The sequence below is a fragment of the Eubalaena glacialis genome, chromosome 14 (assembly GCF_028564815.1).
Source record: "Eubalaena glacialis isolate mEubGla1 chromosome 14, mEubGla1.1.hap2.+ XY, whole genome shotgun sequence".
Lineage (NCBI taxonomy): Eukaryota > Metazoa > Chordata > Mammalia > Artiodactyla > Balaenidae > Eubalaena > Eubalaena glacialis.
The window spans coordinates 27,062,013-27,082,447 of record NC_083729.1 but is presented as its reverse complement, the minus strand read 5'-3'; the positions used below and the strand labels follow the sequence as shown (position 1 = coordinate 27,082,447).

The 20,435-nt window shown below is 37.6% G+C and overlaps 1 protein-coding gene across 12 annotated transcripts in view; it reads right to left on the bottom strand.

Moving 5' to 3' along the window:
- The window catches only part of LTBP1 (latent transforming growth factor beta binding protein 1), a 419,947-nt gene that overhangs the window by 167,749 nt on the left and 231,763 nt on the right, over nt 1–20,435 (bottom strand). For all 12 annotated transcript variants that reach the window (XM_061210616.1, XM_061210619.1, XM_061210618.1 and 9 more), the window contains 2 exons: nt 12,565–12,667; nt 8,462–8,533 (listed from right to left, as the gene is read on the bottom strand). In XM_061210616.1, the coding sequence (XP_061066599.1) occupies nt 8,462–8,533; nt 12,565–12,667 (175 nt within the window). The remainder of the gene's footprint in view (nt 1–8,461; nt 8,534–12,564; nt 12,668–20,435) is intronic.

The following is a 20,435-nucleotide window of genomic DNA, read 5'->3' as shown; positions in this document are numbered from 1 at the left end:
AATCTGAAAATCCAACTTTAGGGGAATGGTTAAATGAATTATCCTATATCCATTAACTGGGATTCTATGTCAGCATTAAAATAAGTTTTAGAAGGTTATTTAATAATATCAGAAAGTGTTCATTATCTATTAAGTAAAAACACAGTTTTCACAACTATCCATGAAATATAATCTCAAATATATATATATATGTATATATATACATATATATGGTTGGTAGAAAATATAACAAAATACATTTATTTGGTAATTTTTATTTTCTATACATTTCTCTAGTTCCTAAATATTAAACAATAGGTGTGAATTATTTTTATAAACAGGAAAGAAAGTGCTTTTTTTTTTTTTTCAAGGAATATGTTTTTAAATGCCATCTATGATTTTTGAACTCAATGGGAACTGTCCTCTGAAACTGCATAGTGTTTGGTTCATTTCTTACAGCACTAACTACATGCTGCCTTGATGTTTTAATCATATGTGAGAACAGTGATTTTTGTAAGGGGAGGAATTGAGTTTTATTAATATATTTCTCAGTGTGCCCCCACTTAAATCGTCTTTAAATATCCATAAAACAAATGAGTGAATGCATGGCAGATGGTGAATAAATTTATGTTGATGGGCTGCTTAATTACAATGGTTAAAAAGACTATCTGTGGATAACAATTATATAATTTGAAGTTTTCTGAAAAGCTTTTCTGTATTCTCAAGGAAAAGCAATTTATTATATTGATACATATATATATATATATATGTTAAAAACCACATTCTGATACTGATTTCTTAAAAAAAAAACAAACCTCAATCCTGATATGGATACTTTTTTTTTTTTAAAGTAACACAGTAAGTTCATGCTTTGGCATTCACCCCAGTTCCTAACATAAAGCAATTACAGATAAAATATCAAGGTCAAAAAACAAGGTCAACATCCCAGTAAACCTGAAATGGTATAGAAATACATGGTAGCTGGTGGTCACTGAAGCTCTGGGTCTGCTGTCTAGAAAGCAGCAGGGGAAGCCAGGAGTTTAACACATTATTGACCAGGGGATTTTTGCAGAAATAAATGCCTGTTGCTGTAATACGTCTCCAGTCAAAAATGGGTTTAACAACTGAGGATAACAAACTAAACCTATTTATGCAAAAACACTCCTCCCTCAGCAACTAAAATCCAGCTAAACTTTTCAGTTTGCTTAAAAAGTTAAATAAATACATTTTAAAAAATGAAAAAAGAACAGGTTAGCTATAAAAAACAATGAGAAATTTTGGAACTGATAAATAATCTTAGAATTAAAAGTGTAACAGATGGGATAGAATCTAGATAGGCATAGTAAAGCAGCAATTAGAAAATTGGAAGACAGAACTGAGGTATTCATGCATAAGGTAGCAAAAAGGACAAGAGGATAAAATCACAAAAGACGTATTATAAGAGACACGAAAACCAGAGGCTCCAACACTTGCCTGAAAGGAGTTTCAGTTGAAAAGCACGGTGGAGAAGCAATATTTTAAGAGATAACAGCGGATCATTTTTCAAATTTGAGGAAAGACCTGAGTCTTTTTTCAAATTTGAGGAAAGACCTGAGTCTTCAGATTTTACCACACATCGTGGTAAAACTACAGAACATAAAGAATTCAGAGAGGATCTCCAAAGAGAGAAACATTATCTACAAAGGAAGAAAGTATCAAAAAGAGGTCAGAAAGACACTGGTATAATGTAGGTCAAAAGTATTGTTGGAAAATAACTGTTATCCTAGAATTGTACACTTGACTAGTCTCGTTACAGAATGAGCTCAAAATAAAGATATTCTGAGACATGTAAACTATATACTTCTCAGAGATCCTCATTTAAAGAACTGTTAAGTTCTTTAATCACTGTTCTTTAATCATCTCATTTAATCACTGTTAATGTGATCTCAAAATATAAATTAGCAAATAAAAATACAGGATACCCAGTTAAATTTGAATTTGAGATAAACTAATACTTTTAAAATACATGTCCCAAATTATTTGCTGTTTATCGGAAATTCAGATTTAACTGGGCGTCCTATATTTTACCTGGCAATCCTACCACAAAAGAAAACATGAACCCACAAAGCAAGCAGAGGACACAAGAAACAATGCTGAGTGCAAAAACTGATACAGTGTCAGTAAATTCATTTAACTATTAACTGTATGAAAAAGACTATTTCCATTAACTATACCTTTGAAAATAATTCTAAAATGATAACTCTTCTCTAAGCCACATATCCATTTTCTTTTAAATGTGCAAGAAGTTGTCATAATGGCCTTTGGACATTTCTACGTTAAAAGAAGTGTAAATCTAACAGCTGTTTTCCCAGCATGTATCACAAAGCCCGTTATATGACAAATGATACATGCAATTAATCATAAGAAACATAAGAAACTTGTCTTAAAATTAGGCATCACTTCATCTCACCCTACCTGTCTGTTTTAACCCAACACTATGCCATAGGCCACATTCTTTTCTCCAGCCAAGTCAGTTTTCCTGAGGGTCTCTGCTGTACTTTCTAGTCCTCTCAAAGCACTCAAAGACCAGTCTTCCTCTATGTGTTCACCATACTCCATTCACAAGTAATTTTTTGATGATCATTAAGACGTCTGAAATGTAAGCTACAGTCCAGACAAGCTCTTCATAACCAAGAAGTTCCATGTACAGCTTCCTTATGTGGATTATTAACCAAGATTGGTGAGTTTCATTTAATGACAGAGATATGCCCCTGAAAAAAAAAAGTGCATTATCTTTTCTATGGTCTGAATACAATTCAGTTTTAGATGCACTTCGGGGTACTTTCTATCAAAAAGGAGACCTGCCGTGAAAGTTTTAATAGAGTATTACTGTCTTAGTGTATCTGTGTTGTAAATTTATTTTATTAAAGCAGAACAACCAGTGTAATAAAATAATGCCAAAAGAAAGTTATGTGGACAGCTCTTTCATATTTGCTTTAACAGGCCCATCTGGAGGCAGCTGAAATTCAGCTAGATGGATGAGTGAACAAAGCAAATCACATCCTGCTGATTCAAACTGATTTAATTACACTAAATCCAAAGGGCAAGACCAATGTCTTATTCATCATTTATCACATATCCTCAGTCTGTAGCTCAGAAGTGCTCCGCCAACTAATGTTTGTGGATTATGGAATATTTTTTAAAGATTTCAAAATTATTCTTGAAAAAGGAACATGCATACACTGGATTCTAAAAGTGTAGACGTCGTCTAGCTATGTATTTTGGCATTGCCCACAGCACCTCTGCACACGCTAAAAATGTAGAAAACAGTAGATTGATTAATTTATAGGTATAAAATCAAACAGGTAGGTGATTTTAGCATATCAAGAGATATTTGCTTTTAATAAAAGATTTCACTGAAAAGACTGGTCCCCAAGCAATTTCAGAACCCAATTCTAGTTTTAAAAGTTAGATTTACACCTAATTTTTAAGAACTCATTTATTTCATGGCAAAGTTATGGGAAAATGAGTAATCAAGATGCAGGGAAGAAGTATGAAAGTAGGAGTTCCTATGATCATTTCCATGAGGTACTACTTCATTTAATTCCAGTTCTACATCAAAACTTTAGAATAATAATCAAATGACAAAAGCTGCTCTAGATCCACCAGGAAATTTAATTGTATTGTTTGTTATGATAAATGAAGCAAATTATAACAATTCCATAATGTTGAGGGTAGTGAGGCAAGGTTTTAGAGCTCCATGTGTTTATATGTAATAAATCACTCCTTTGAAAAGATAATTGTAGCACCACTAGAAAGGAGGGGGAAAAAAACCAACTTTTAGGGCAATTATTTGAAAGCTCCTCAAATTAACTTGTGAACAGTTGGTTCTTTGTTACGGAGTGCCCATTATGAAAAGTTGTTTCAGGACATTAATTCACTTAGTTGAAGGAAATAATGTAATTCTACTTATTAATCACTTTAATTTTAAATGTGCTTTGTAAACTGAGAAGACATTAAACTCCAAGAACAATGTGGAATGCACAAGTAATTAGACGGTTAATGGGCTTCTTTTGAAAAACTTCATCATAAAATCAAAAGGCTTCAAGGCTCTAGGAAAATCCAAGTGTATATATGTAATGTGAGAAAGTTCTACCCAATTTTAGTGACCAATAATATCACCAAGGGAGTGAAATTAAGCCCTTCTCTCAAAAGCAATTTCCATAGATTCATATTATGTTATGAGTCAATCTTCTCTGTAGTGTAATTTAGCTGTGCCTTCTTGAGGCACCATGAAATCGAATTCTCTGTGATACTTCACTCCAGAATTCACGCCAAAAAGTACAACACTGTTTTGCAAATATCCTCCTGAGACAAACATAAGCCAGGATTTGGTGTTACTGAACATCAGTGCAACTGACTGAGGTGGAACCATTTGATATGCTCAGTATGAACAAAACTTGCTAAAGGTCACTCCATACCAGCCAAACCAGAAGAGGAAAAGACAAAAAACCTCAAGGAATTATTTAAAGGATTCTCCATTTTATTTTGCTACATGAGATGGCAAATGATTACTTGCAAATTTTCACTTCCACTTCTACAGTGGTATTTTTATGAATATGAACTGTTAGGACCTTGAACCAGCCAGTAGAAGGAATATGTTAGATAACCATCCTTTCTTATTAAACAAAGCCAAATTAACATTAATTGCTTTGACTTCTACTCGTTCTCAAAACAGATGGCATATCATATCTACATTAGTAATACTTCATAGATACATACAAAATTGGTAAAGGAGGTCATGCTGCAGACAGAAACAGAGGTGGCTTGGGAGGTTAATCCTAGCTGGGCCTCTTAATTATCTGTGTGACCTTGGGTACTCTCTGTCTCTCTGCTTCTAATTGGGATTCTTAATGTCCAAATCCCACCCCACCCCGAGAAAATAAGTATATTCTTCATCATTTGACATTCAGAGAAATTAGGAGCATCTGACATTTCTGGAGAGTATCTAACAATTAGCCATGTAGGATTAGGACGGTGAAGGATAAATAAGAATCCTCCTCTTTCTACAGCTTAATGAAGCAACCAGATATGTCTGATCAAGGGGACACTTCAGGAAACTACATGACTAAAAATTGTGCGACAGACCAAAAAGTAATTTCCCTCTTCTCATGCACAACCTCTGTCCTTGGTGACAGAGTAATACTGGTATCAGAGTACTGGAATGAACCTACAGAGTCATTTAACATTATGCACTGCACAGGATAGAAAGTCCCTGTAGCATCGCAAGCCAATAGTTATTAGGGATCTGTTGGATCACCTCTAAGTGCTGGAAGCTCAGTACTTCCAAAGGTGTTTCATTACACTAATGGGGAACTCTAACCCACAGAAAAGGTTTGCTTGTAGTTGTTGTAAATATGCCTCCTTATAACTGCATTCTATTGACTATGGCCTTTGAAGCAACTCATAAAAGTCTTGTTTTGTAGGAAAGTTGATCAAACATTTATTTAAAGCCATGTTTGTAAGGCAGCCATTATATTTCTCTTCAGTCTCAACTTCTCTAGGCTAAACACCCTCATGTTTAACACCAGGCCCTTCACAAGCCTGGCTGACCTTATTAGCCAAAAATAATGAACACCAAATACCCAAACCCCAAATTCAGTCTGACTGGCAGAGTACAAGGTCATGACTTCCAATGCCCCGCTCATGCTGCTTCTACTAACACATCCTCATAATGGCCTAGGGCTTTTCATATACATTTTTATCCAAATCTGTGAAACAACTTGGTTTATACTGTAGAATATACATTTAGCCATCTATTCATTCTTCCATCCATTTAATTCCACCTTCCATCCATATAATATGAACTTTTAATAATATCTTAAATTCTACTGATTCTTACATAATGTTTATTAATCCATGACTCCCATGTACCTAGCAGTACTACAGGTTTGCAGATGTTTCTCAAAAAGCATCTTGGGAACCCTCTCCTTTGCCAACATTCTTTCATCTACGATGAGGGCTTATAATATTTGAAGGCAAAACTTTTTAAAGACATGGTATGTCTATGTGCATTTCAAAAAAAAGATTCTTTTTAAGTTAGTAAAAGCTCTAAAAATCATAAAAGTTAAACAGACACAGTATTATAGAGACAATTTACTTGAGAAAATTCTCAGGTAATTAAGATATTCCTTTGACGTGAACCATTTTAATAGGGATTAATCTATGTATTGTTAACATTACCTAAATCTACTCAGCCCTATAAACACATACTGGCCAAGGAGAGAGAGCCTGAAACCACAAGTCCGAGGAATGTGCTGTGTTTTGATATGGATTTTCGTTCAATAAGACTGTTGGAGGCTCTTTCAACATTTATTCCAAAGTACACATAAGTTACTACCACCACCACCTTCATCCTAGATGCGTACTGGGAAATTAGCAGCATTAACTGGGCATCTCCCAAAGTAACTGAAATGAATTTGCTATCATATATGGATACTAAACCAGGCACTGGTAAACCTGAGTTACAACTTCAGCTCTATTTAGTCACAGGAAAGTCATTTAACCAGTCTGGGCTTGCATATCCTCACTTGTAAAGTATAGACACTGAACTGGATGATTTCTGAAGGTCCCTCTGCTGTATGTTTCCATATACATTGAACGAAAGCACTCAGGGCTGCCAACAAACACATGAAAGGATGCTCAACATCACTAATCATTAGAGAAATGTAAATCAAAACTACAATGAGGTATCACCTCACACCAGTCAGAATGGCCATCATCAAAAAATCTACAAACAATTAATGCTGGAGAGGGTGTGGAGAAAAGGGAACACTCTTGCACTGTTGGTGGGAATGTAAATTGATACAGCCACTATGGAGAACAGTATGGAGGTTCCTTAAAAAACTAAAAATAGAACTACCACACGACCCAGCAATCCCACTACTGGGCATATACACTGAGAAAAACATAATTCAAAAAGAGTCATGTACTACATGGGCTTCCCTGATGGCGCAGTGGTTAAGAATCCGCCTGCCAATGCAGGGGACACGGGTTCAATCCCTGGTCCGGGAAGATACCATATGATGCGGAGCAACTAAGCCCATGCGCTACAACTACTGAGCCTGAGCTCTAGGGCCCGCAAGCCACAACTACTGAGCCTGAGTGCCACAACTACTGAAGCCCGCGTACCTAGAGCCCATGTTCCACAACAAGAGAAGCCACCGCAATGAGAAGCCCGTGCACCGCAACTAAGAGCAGCCCCCACTCGTCGCAAATAGAGAAACCTGCGTGCAGCAACAAAGACCCAATGCAGCCAAAAAATAAATTTATTAAAAAAAAACAAAACAAAAAAACAAAAGGAGTCATGTACCACAATGTTCACTGCAGCTCTATTTACAATAGCCAGGACATGGAAGCAACCTAAGTGTCCATCGACAGATGAATGGATAAAGAAATGTGGCACATATATACAATGGAATATTACTCAGCCATAAAAAGAAACGAAATTGAGTTATTTGTAGTGAGTTGGATGGACCTAGAGTCTGTCATACAGAGTGAAGCAAGTCAGAAAGAGAAAAACAAATACCGTATGCTAACACATATATATGGAATCAAAAAAAAAAAACAAAATGGTTCTGAAGAACCTAGGGGCAGTACAGGAATAAAGATGCAGACGTAGAGAATGGACTTAAGGACACAGGGAGGGGGAAGGGTAAGCTGGCATGAAGTGAGAGAGTGGCATGGACATATATACACTACCAAATGTAAAATAGATAGCTAGTGGGAAGCAGCCACATAGCACAGGGAGATCAGCTCGGTGCTTTGTGACCACCTAGAGGGATGGGATAGGGAGGGTGGGAAGGAGACGCAAGAGGGAGGAGATATGGGGATATGTGTATATGTATAGCTGATTCACTTTGTTATAAAGCAGAAACTAATACACCATTGTAAAGCAATTATATTCCAATAAAGACGTTAAAAAAAAAAAAAAAGCACTCAAGGCATTTCACATTTAACTACATAGTTTTACCCTATTGACTAAGAAATGTGTGTTTGCTCTGATATTTAATACCTGAATACTTCAAGGTAGCCAGAAATAGTCTGATGAAAGAAAAAAGGGAACTCTGCTGCCCAATCATATGTCAGTAAAGAAGTAGTACTTCTAGGTACATATATGTGCTCACATGCACACACACCCACGTGTGGACAGGAGGTGACCAGCATGGAGCCCACAGCGTGCTCCATAATGTAATCCCATCTCTCGTGGATTTCATCACAAATAGATAGAAGGGGGAAAAGTTCCATAAAGTTTAAATGGTAGTGAAGTAATTCTAGCAACCACACACTAAACTTCTATTTCCTAAACAGAGTGAGCAAGAGGTGGTTCTCTGTGTAACCTTCACATGCTGGGCTAATGAACAAAACATGGCAAAACAACTCAGGTTTCTCAAAAGCCAAACAACTGTTGAGTTCATACACCAATGAAGTCAGTTAATCTTACCTTGACAAAAGGTGTTGTTAACCCGTTTATAACCTTGCAGACATTCCATCATTTGATTATATCCATGATAAGCTGTAAAGAAGAAACAGTTATGTTACATGCTTAGTTTAAATTCTTACAACCCTAAACTACTATATGTGATAACCAAAGCCATATAAAGCATCAGTGATCTTATTTCTAAGATACCAACCCAAGGTATATGCATTTCTTTCACATTTTCCTTGTTTTTCAGTATACCTCATAATTTGCAACAGACATAAATCTCAATTAGTTGTCAATCTTGATTATGTTAGTTCAAAGAATCATAAGACTGTTTTATATTTTCTTCCAATTAGTGATTATTTATTACCAAAAAAAAAAAAATCAATTCCTCCCCAATGATTAACTACAGGCAGTTGAATTTTCTTATAAATTCAGAGAGGGTGACTATACATCCTGGTCTGCCTCGGACAACCCTTGGTGATACCTTTGCTCCAGCAAAGTTCATCAATAGCACTCCATTTCACTCTTAAAAGTGTCCCAGTTTAGACAATAAATTATATGCTTGCCTCATTTACAGGCTCACATATTCCAGTGATGAGCTGATTCTTTATACCATGAAGCTGGGAAGAATAGAAGGTGAGGAGAGGAAGCTGGGAGAGGTGAAGGGCTGCTCTGATCAGTTGTATGGTTCATCAACTCAGAAAACTCATCAACAATACAAATGTCGCGGTCACCAATTTATCAACAAAATCCTAGTCACTGAAATTCTGACATCCTAATGTGATACCCGAGAACCCTTCTGGCATAAGTTCTGGGACCAAGCTGACCTAGGTTCAAACCTTGGCTCTGCCACCTTGGAAGACAAGCTTCCTGGGTTTCAAATGGAATTCTGTACAATGGGAGTATTCCCATCTATTGAGCAGGTCAGGGTTGTTGTGGAGTTTAGAGATAATTTATGCAAAATGCTTACTGCAATGCCTGACAAAAATAAGCCCAGATATCATTGTTTCCTGCAATAAGGTGTTATTTTATTAAGATAATGAGTAACAGAAGACGGGCTGTCATCAAAATAGGATGAATGGTCAAACCACTTCGAAGAACTGAACAAGGAGTAAAATAAAGAAAGCTGCAAGTAAAATGGAAATTTTCTTTTGAAAAATAAAATTATTTTGCCCCTAACACATGCTCTTTATTCTCACCACTAGTGAACAGCGTGAGTATTTACTAGTGGCATTCATCTCCTCTATTACTTCCTTTCTTTGCCGTATTATTCCTGCCGGAAAATGGTTAAAGTGAGGAATCTGGGAATAGTGGGTTAAAAGAAAAAAGAGGTTGGTACAGGGGGAGTCGCCCATTCAGCCTCTTGGCCACATGTCCAGTCTTATCCCATATAACAAGGACACCCTGTAGCAGGTTACCTACAGAGACTGTGCAATCTCTGTCTGTGAACTGTTCAAAGGCAAAAGAGAGATCATATCTTGTTTAAAAATTAACAGTCATCTGCCTCAAGGCAGAAAGAGCTGGACCAGATGATCTTAAATTCTTCTTCCGTTTAGAATTTGATGCTAATTTTCTTCTAAAAATGTTTAAAGGACAAGCGACTTGTTCATACCAAGTACATTTTTAATAGAGTACAGACTCTCTAATGAAATTATTTGCAGATTTAAAATTACGTTTTCACGGTAAGAACTGATCAACAATGAAAGGTCCTTCTGTATGTGGCTAAACAAAAACTTCAAAACATTAAATAAAAGCCACCTGAAAACTGAATTTTGAACTACTTCAAGTGAAAAAAAAAAAAAAAAAGGCATGGAACACAGAACCCTAGCGTCTAAAGCCAAGGAAAGTCTGCTCTCTTCCAAAACGAGTATAATTTAGATTAGTACCAACCAAAGCAAGTTTGTTAAATGACACAGGAAGAATGTGACCCTGAGTGTGTTTCTTGGGAGTGAGTCACATCGTAGCACGGCACAAAAGGAGTAAATGTCAAGATGTTAATAGTTTACTTCATTCATAATCTGTGTTGCTCTTCATGAAACAGAATCAATGTCTTCAATTTATACATTAGGCGAGCCCATATATGACCTTATTTTCATCAGCATTTAGTTAAAAGTGATAGCAACTTTGCACTTTCACGTTCTACTTAAATTATCATATTAAGATATAAAACCATATAAAGCAGTGAATTTATCCCCAGATGATAAAATTCTAGATAGAAAATGATAGAAGGTCGGGAGTTAGGGATTAAAAAACAAAGCAAAACAGAAAAACACAACAGTATGATTCCCTTTACTCTTAACTTCTGTCCCTGTCTTGCAATGCTGGGATTTGGAAATAAGAGGAAAGAGAAAAAGCTAAATAAGCAAGAGATACACAGAGAAGGGGAGAAATGGAAAAGAAAAATACGAGATAAAATGGAAAAAGTATTAGTGAACATAAATGTAGCCCCAAAACCAAGCTGTAAGAATTGGACTTCTCTTTCCTCAGCCCTGAGACTTAGCAGTGGGAAACATACCACCCTTCACAATATTCCTGAAGACAAACTTACCCCAAAATGAAGGGAAGTCATTTTTAAAAAGGCAATGCTTCTTCAACATTTTAAATATAGACTCGTTTCATGATCCATAAGACTCCACAGCAAATGACAGAGCTGGAGTCAAACTCAGGTCTACCTAACTCTAAACTCCATGCTCTTGAAATCATACCAAATGTCCCCTAGATGTCCCTTCAGTCAGGTTGCCACAATAATTTTAGGCAGATGTATCTTTCAGTGAGGCAGGACCATCGCACTCAACCCACTTGCTGGAAATTCACGTTGCTAATCATTACTGAAACTCAGAGAAAGTCCACTGGGGACAATGTCTCGGTACTGAATGTCATTATTTATGTGGTTTTCTTCCCCCCCCATATGAAGAATTCATTAATTATCAGAAACTTTAGTAGGTGTTTCCAAACATTATTCCTCTAAAGGAAGATAGGAGCAATTATCAAGAAAATAAGTGAAATTAACTTAGACATCAAAACATTTAGAGAACATGTAAGTCTGAAAGACAAGGAAGAGAGACAATTATTTAAAACAAATTATGATGGCGATGGAAGAACAGTATGTAAGACAGACCTATGGAGCAGTGATTCTAAAATGGCAGATTCTAGATTGAACAGGTTTAAAAGGCAGTTGAGAATATCAATCAAATCAACAGACGTTTAAAGAAGGGTAAATAAAACTTATCCAATTGAAGCCAATGAGAAATTCCTTGCAGCATAAACTATTTAAAAAACCTATAAAAATCTTCAATAACACAAAGCAAAAGATGATGAAGAGAAAAACATCACTTGCTTTCTTGGCAAAAACACGACGAATAAGAGGAAAAAAGCTCAACTTAAAACAAGTTACCTCTGGCTTTCTGAAAAGTATTAGAAAAATTGTGAAAAAAGTAATAGAAAGATGTACATCTGGATTTATTCACTTCAACACGTTCTGAACAACAAATTTTATAGACTAAATGTGTGTGGTGTCAGTAGAGATTCATGTCATGAAAATGTGATAGTTTAACAGTAGCAACTAAGAGGAAAAGGAGAAAAGCACTGTGTCCTAGTGATTGTAAGTTTCTCTTTCACAAATCAGCAATCATTCATTTCTCCATTTTAGCTTTTCCTTTCAGTGAAATTTGAAAACCTATAGTGTAATAAAAACTACAAGAGAAGTCATGGATATTAATAAAAATTTCATTTAAGGAATGTAATTTAAGAAATAGCAACTGCTCTGACTTTTTATAGGGTTTGGAACATTTAATTATCATTTTAAAAGAGATCTTATTTTTCTTTCACCTCAGAAAATAGAGCCTACTTATAGCACATCCCCTTTCTAAAGACTTTTTTTTTTTTTTAAATAAGTAATCCAGCTGGACAAGGCAACTGATAACTGTGATTATTAAAAAACAGAATCCATGTGAAAGCTTTCTCAGACTTGCAAGGTTTCTGGAAATGCAAATTATCACACTACGTTCTACAATTCAATGCAATTTCTTTGAAGTCTAATGTTGCCTCACCATTAAAACCGTAATCATAAGGGAACAGATACACTACATTAACCTGCAAAGGAATGATGAAACGTCACTTACACGGCTTCTTGGGGCATTTCTGGCATTTATGAAAGCCCCAGGAGGTACCCACGGTTCCACAGCAGTCCTCCTGCTTTGAAAGGCCAGGAAGCGCTTTGCCACACTGCAATGATGAGGTGTGAAATACAAAGGTTAATTGAATGCAGGATGCCCAGCTCCAGAGCACTGCTGTGCTTCACAGCCACATTATAAAACAGTTCTTGTTATTGACACAGAACCGGGGTTGGGGGGGGGGTGGTGGGGAGACCTCTAAAACCTCAGAACAAAACACCAGCACACAATCAATACCGCACTCAAGTAAACATGCATATTTCCAAGAGCTCCTTGGCATTTTTAGAGTCTTCAGAAAACCTGTCACTGTTCAGAGCACTTTATAAAACGTAACTTTCCAATGCCATTTTTTCCTTAGTAAGAACCTCAAAACTTAAAAGATAAACTTTTTATAGATAACTAATAAGAACCTACTGTATAGTACAGGCAACTCTATTCAATACTCTGTAATGATCTATATGGAAACAGAATCTAAAAAAGAGTGGATATATGTATATGTATAACTGACTCACTTTGCTGTACAGCAGAAACTAACACAACATTGTAAATCAACTATACTCCGATTAAAAAATTAATTTTAAAATTTTTTAAAAATTAATAAAAGATAAACTTTTAAAATTTGAGTTTTAATTGTCTGTTGAAATCTCTGCCGTGGACACTCAGGGAACAGAGCTGTAAGGTGAGGCGTGTACAGAGACCTTGAGAATGTGGCACAGATCCCGCCTAAAGAGGCCATTGGTCCTCCTGTAACACCAAGGGCTGGGCAGGGACAGGATATGATCACGGGCTGAGCCAGATCAGCTCTGGACAAGACAAAGGCTCCAGGCATCCAAGCAGCCTGACCCAGGGAAGTCAGCCAAGCTAGGAAGGTGCTGGCAGGTTTAAGTCAGGCCAGCAGGCAGAAAAGCCAGGCATAGAGGCCACCTGAGCAACACGAGTTGACAGATGTGAAGATCCATCTCATCTTTTGGTCAACCAAGGTCAGAAGAGGCTGAGAGGCAGGATCCTAAAGTTAGACCAACTCAGTGGGGTTGGGAAGGCTCTAGGACAACAGATTCTGCTCTGTGTACGGATTTGGAGGCCAGCTGTGCAGGAAGGGCCACCTGACTCCTCATCCCTATTGTGCAGGCTAAGCCCACGCCCCAGATCTAAGGGGTCCCTCTGCCTTCCTCTGCCTCAGTCTCTGTAAGATTCTCCAAACGGTTTCCAGCGTCATCTTTCCAAAGACAAGTCTGATCACATCACTCTGATTGAAAACCTTCAGCGACTCTCCACTGTCTGAAGACTGCAACCTCCCTAGCATGATACATGGGCCCTTCCTGTTCTCACCTTAGACAGTCTTTCTCTCTGTCCCCTTCCACCTCTCTACATCCATTCTTCAGGCACACCAAAGGACTCCGTATCTTCTGTACAAACTGTCTTTCCAAAAGCCATTTATCCTCTCTGGAACGCCCTTCCTTCTTCTTTTGTCTGGAGAAACTTTCTTTATCCTGTAATCCCCAGCCCTGCAGAACCCTCACCACGAAGCCTCCTGTCTCCTCAATTTCAGCAAGTTCCTCCAACCATCCCCTCTACTCCAGGGCACTTTCTACGCAATTCCACTGCTTCCACTATGCATTTTAATTAAACACAGATGTATCTTATTTATATCCCAATACACAGTACACATTGCAAATAAACGCTCAATAAATGTGGAAGGAAGAAAGGAGGAACTAGGAAACAAACAAACTAGTTGCCATCCATTCAAGCAAACAGTGGTTCTGGGAAAAACCATGGAAATTAGCAAACTCGCCCAGGCTAGCAAGCAGAACTCAGGGACAAAAAGCTGGGGCAGGTGGTGACTCGAAGAAGGGCAGCAGTGAGTAGACACCAGTCACCTGGCAGGCCTCCAGGGACAGCGCTGCTTTCCCACCAGGTCCACCCATGCAGCATTCCCAACGAGGCTCTAAGTAACTACATGTCCCAATTGTAAAACAAAACCAGAGAAGGCTCAGCTCAGCTAATGAAGTTTTTGTTACATCACAGCTTTGAATTCCTTAGGTTTTTGTGGTTTTTAATGATTTCAACAGGATGTTGTGTGCTCTCCAAAAACAGCGTATGATAAGCAGGAGGAGGGGAGGGGGGAAAACGGGAAGGGAGTGTGAACACTTGTACAAAATGGAGAACCTGAGGGAAGAAGAGCACATACTGGCTGGATTGAGGTAGTTCCCAGACTCCTTTAGCTTAATCACAGAAGGCTTAAATCTGAAATATGAAGCACGGAAGAAAGAACAGTGCTCCAGGCATAAGACTGGAAACAAAATGATTATGTTAAGAACACAGAGATCTCTACTGTTGCAGTCCACTGACAAAGTTTGCGTATGGTTTATTTCCAGTTTTATCAGTCAGATTTACATAAGACACCAGTGCACATCACATGTAGTCCATTCTTGTCACAGACTCTCTAGGTTCTTCCCTTCATCAAGCAAAACTCTCAACACTTGCCGATTTTATATGCTCTAAATTTTAGTAGCAGTTAAAATCCAATTTTCACCTTGGATTCCTAGAATGTTTCACTTGGGAGGGCAAAAATAAATCATTTCTCCCGACCAGGCCTCAAAAAAGGTACAAGGTTTTCATTACAGGATTCAGGCCGCTTTATCCCATGGCTTTGTTTTGTGGGTCCACCACCAAGAGCAGCACAAGCCATCCAAATCGATTAAATACATGGCAGCATAGGTGGTACCACGACACTGTGTGTTCTTCTCAAAACTGGGTCTGCACAGTATGAGGACAGACTGCAAGGGATGAAACCAGGCTTGTAACAAGGCACAAGGTTTCATGTACGCCCCTTTAGTTATTTAACGATGCAGAGACTTCAACGTGTAGCTACAAACTCCACCTGAGACATCTTTGTGGCCAGATGAGGGCTCTCACACAAGAGACTACTCAGCACCACTAGGTCTTACCTGGATGTAGGAAGCATCTAGAGTAAAAGAAGGTAGAGGAAGAATCTCCCCTCCACACCAAAAGGCCACATTGCAGACAATCACATTGAAAAGGATGTTAGAATCCAGGATGAACTTCTCTCAGAATGGAAGATTCTACTTCTCCATGAGACATTATCACAGGGACACAGGCTGACTCTACTGAACCACATTTTTATTCCCAGATTAAAGTCATTTGTACAACTTAAAAATACAAACGGGAGAGGGCAGACAGCAGAAGCAAGAAGAACTACAATCCTGCAGCCTGTGAAACAAAAACCACATTCACAGAAAGATAGACAAGATGAAAAGGCAGAGGGCTATGTACCAGATGAAGGAACAAGATAAAACCCCAGAAAAACAACTAAATGAAGTGGAGATAGGCAACCTTCCAGAAAAAGAATTCAGAATAATGATAGTGAAGATGATCCAGGACCTCGGAAAAAGAATGGAGGCAAAGATCGAGAAGATGCAAGAAATGTGTAACAAAGACCTAGAAGAATTAAAGAACAAACAGAGATGAACAATACAATAACTGAAATGAAAACTACACTAGAAGGAATCAATAGCAGAATAACTGAGACAGAAGAACGGGTAAGTGACCTGGAAGACAGTATGGTGGAATTCCCTGCTGTGGAACAGAATACAGAAAAAAGAATGAAAAGAAATGAAGACAGCCTAAGAGACCTCTGGGACAACATTAAACGCAACAACATTCGCATTATAGGGGTCCCAGAAGGAGAAGAGAGAGAGAAAGGACCAGAGAAAATATTTGCAGAGATTATAGTCAAAAACTTCCCTAACATGGGAAAGGAAATAGCCACCCAAGTCCGGGAAGCGCAGCGAGTCCCACACAGAATAAACCCAAGGAGAAACACACCGAGACATATAGTAAGCAAACTGGCAAAAATTAAAGACAAAGAAAAATTATTGAAAGCAGCAAGGGAAAAACGACAAATAACATACAAGGGAACTCCCATAAGGTTAACAGCTGATTTCTCAGCAGAAACTCTACAAGCCAGAAGGGAGTGGCATGATATACTTAAAGTGATAAAAGGGAAGATCCTACAACCAAGATTACTCTATCCGGCAAGGATCTCATTCATATTCGATGGAGAAATCAAAAGCTTTACAGACAAGCAAAAGCTAAGAGAATTCAGCACCACCAAACCAGCTCTACAAAAAATGCTAAAGGAACTTCTCTAAGTGAGAAACACAAGAGAAGAAAAGGACCTACAAAAACAAACCCAAAACAATTAAGGAAATGGTCATAGGAACATACATATTGATAATTACCTTAAACGTGAATGGATTAAATGCTCCAACCAAAAGACACAGGCTTGCTGAATGGATACAAAAACAAGACCCATATATGTGCTGTCTACAAGAGACCCACTTCAGACCTAGGGACACATACAGACTGAAAGTGAGGGGATGGAAAAAGATATTCCATGCAAATGGAAATCAAAAGAAAGCTGGAGTAGCAATACTCATATCAGATAAAATAGACTTTAAAATAAAGAATGTTACAAGAGACAAGGAAGGACACTACATAATGATCAAGGGATCAATCCAAGAAGAAGATATAACAATTATAAAAATATACGTCCCCAACATAGGAGCACCTTAATACATAAGGCAACTGCTAACAGCTGTAAAAGAGGAAATCGACAATAACACAATAATAGTGGGGGACTTTAACACCTCACTTACATCAATGGACAGATCAACCAAAATGAAAAGAAATAAGGAAACAGAAGCTTTAAATGACACAATAGACCAGATAGATTTCATTGATATTTATAGGACTTCCCATCCGAAAACAGCAGATTACACTTTCTTCTCAAGTGCGCACGGAACATTCTCCAGGATAGATCACATCTTGGGTCATAAATCAAGCCTCAGTAAAGTGAAGAAAATTGAAATCATATCAAGCATCTTTTCTGACCACAACGCTATGAGATTAGAAATGAATTGCAGGGGAAAAAACGTAAAAAACACAAACACATGGAGGCTAAACACTACGTTACTAAATAACCAAGGGATCGTTGAAGAAATCAAAGAGGAAATCAAAAAATACCTAGAGACAAATGACAATGAAAACACGACAATCCAAAACCTATGGGATGCAGCAAAAGCAGTTCTAAGAGGGAAGTTTATAGCTATACAAGCCTACCTCAAGAAACAAGCAAAATCTCAAATAAACAATCTAACCTTACACCTAAAGGAATTAGAGAAAGAAGAAAAACAAAACCCAAAGTTAGTAGGAGGAAAGAAATCATAAAGATCACAGCAGAAATAAATGAAATAGAAACAAAGAAAACAATAGCAAAGATCAATAAAACTAAAAGCTGGTTCTTTGAGAAGATAAACAAAATTGATAAACCATTAGCCAGACTCATCAAGAAAAAGAGGGAGAGGACTCAAATCAATAAAATTAGAAATGAAAAAGAAGTTACAATGGACACCTCAGAAATACAAAGCATCCTAAGAGACTACTACAAGCAACTCTATGCCAATAAAATGGACAACCTGGAAGAAATGGACAAATTCTTAGAAAGGTATAACCTTCCAAGGCTGAACCAGGAAGAAATAGAAAATATGAACAGACCAATCACAAGTAATGAAATGGAAACTGTGATTAAAAATCTTCCAACAAACAAAAGTCCAGGACCAGATGGCTCACAGGTGAATTCTATCAAACATTTAGAGAAGAGCTAACACCCATCCTTCTCAAACTCTTCCAAAAAATTGCAGAGGAAGGAACACTCCCAAACTCATTCTATGAGGCCACCATCACCCTGATACCAAAACCAGACAAAGATACTACAAAAAAGGAAAATTACAGACCAATATCACTGATGAATATAGATGCAAAAATCCTCAACAAAATACTAGCAAACAGAATGCAACAACACATTAAAAGGATCATACACCATGATCAAGTGGGATTTATCCCAGGGATGCAAGGATTCTTCAATACACGCAAATCAATCAATGTAATACACCATATTAACAAAGTGAAGAAGAAAAACCATATGATCATCTCAATAGATGCAGAAAAAGCTTTTGACAAAATTCAACACCCATTTATGATAAAAACTCTCCAGAAAGTGGGCATAGAGGGAACCTACCTCAACATAATAAAGGCCATATATGACAAACCCACAGCAAACATCATTCTCAATGGTGAAAAACTGAAAGCATTTCCTCTAAGATCAGAACAAGACAAGGATGTCCACTCTCACTGCTATTATTCAACATAGTTTTGGAAGTCCTAGCCACAGCAGTCAGAGAATAAAAAGAAATAAAAGGAATACAAATTGGAAAAGAAGAAGTAAAGCTGTCACTGTTTGCAGATGACATGATACTATACATAGAGAATCCTAAAGATGCCACCAGAAAACTACTAGAGCTAATCAATGAATTTGGTAAAGTTGCAGGATACAAAATTAATGCACAGAAATCTCTTGCATTCCTATACACTAATGATGAAAAATCTGAAAGAGAAATTAAGGAAACACTCCCATTTACCATTGCAACAAAAAGAATAAAATACCTAGAAATAAACCTTCCTAGGGAGAAAAAAGACCTGCATGCAGAAAACTATAAGACACTGATGAAAGAAATTAAAGATGATACCAACAGATGGAGAGATATACCATGTTCTTGGATTGGAAGAGTCAATATTGTGAAAATGACTATACGACCCAAAGCAATCTACAGATTCAATGCAATTCCTATCAAATTACCAATGGCATTTTTTATGGAACTAGAACAAAAATCTTAAAATTTGTACGGAGACACAAAAGACCCCGAATAGCCAAAGCAGTCTTGAGGGGAAACAATGGAGCTGGAGGAATCAGACTCCCTGATTTCAGACTATACTACAAAGCTACAGTAATCAAGACAATATGGTACAGGCGCAAAAACAGAAATATAGATCAATGGAACAAGATAGAAAGCCCAGAGGCCTTCCCTGGTGGCGCAGTGGTTGAGAATCTGCCTGCCAATGCAGGGGACATGGGTTCGAGCCCTGGTCTGGGAAGATCCCACATGCCGCGGAGCAACTAGGCCCGTGAGCCACAATTACTGAGCCTGCGCGTCTGGAGCCTGTGCTCCGCAACAAGAGAGGCCGCGATAATGAGAGGCCCGCGCACCACGATGAAGAGTGGCCCCCACTTGCCGCAACTAGAGAAAGCCCTCGTACAGAAACGAAGACCCAACACAGCCATAAATAAATAAATAAATAAATAAACCCAAAGTTTAAAAAAAAAAAAAAAGAAAGCCCAGAGGGAAACCCACGCACCTATGTTCAACTAATCTATGACAAAGGAGGCAAGGATATACAATGGAGAAAAGACAGTCTCTTCAATAAGTGGTGCTGGGAAAACTGGACAGCTACATGTAAAAGAATGAAATTAGAAGACTCCCTAACACCATACACAAAAATAAACTCAAAATGGATTCGAGACCTAAATGTAAGACTAGAGACTATAAAACTCCTAGAGGAAAACATAGGAAGAACACTCTTTGACATAAATCACAGCAAGATATTTTTTGATCCACCTACTACAGTAATGGAAATAAAAACAAATTAAACAAATGGGACCTAATGAAACTTCAAAGCTTTTGCACAGCAAAGGAAACCATAAACAAGATGAAAAGACAACCCTCAGAATGCAAGAAAATATTTGCAGATGAATCAACGGACAAAGGATTAATCTCCAAAATATATAAACAGCTCATGCAGCTCAATATTAAAGAAACAAACAACCCAATCCAAAAATGGGCAGAAGACCTAAATAGACATTTCTCCAAAGAAGACATACAGATGGCTAAGAAGCACATGAA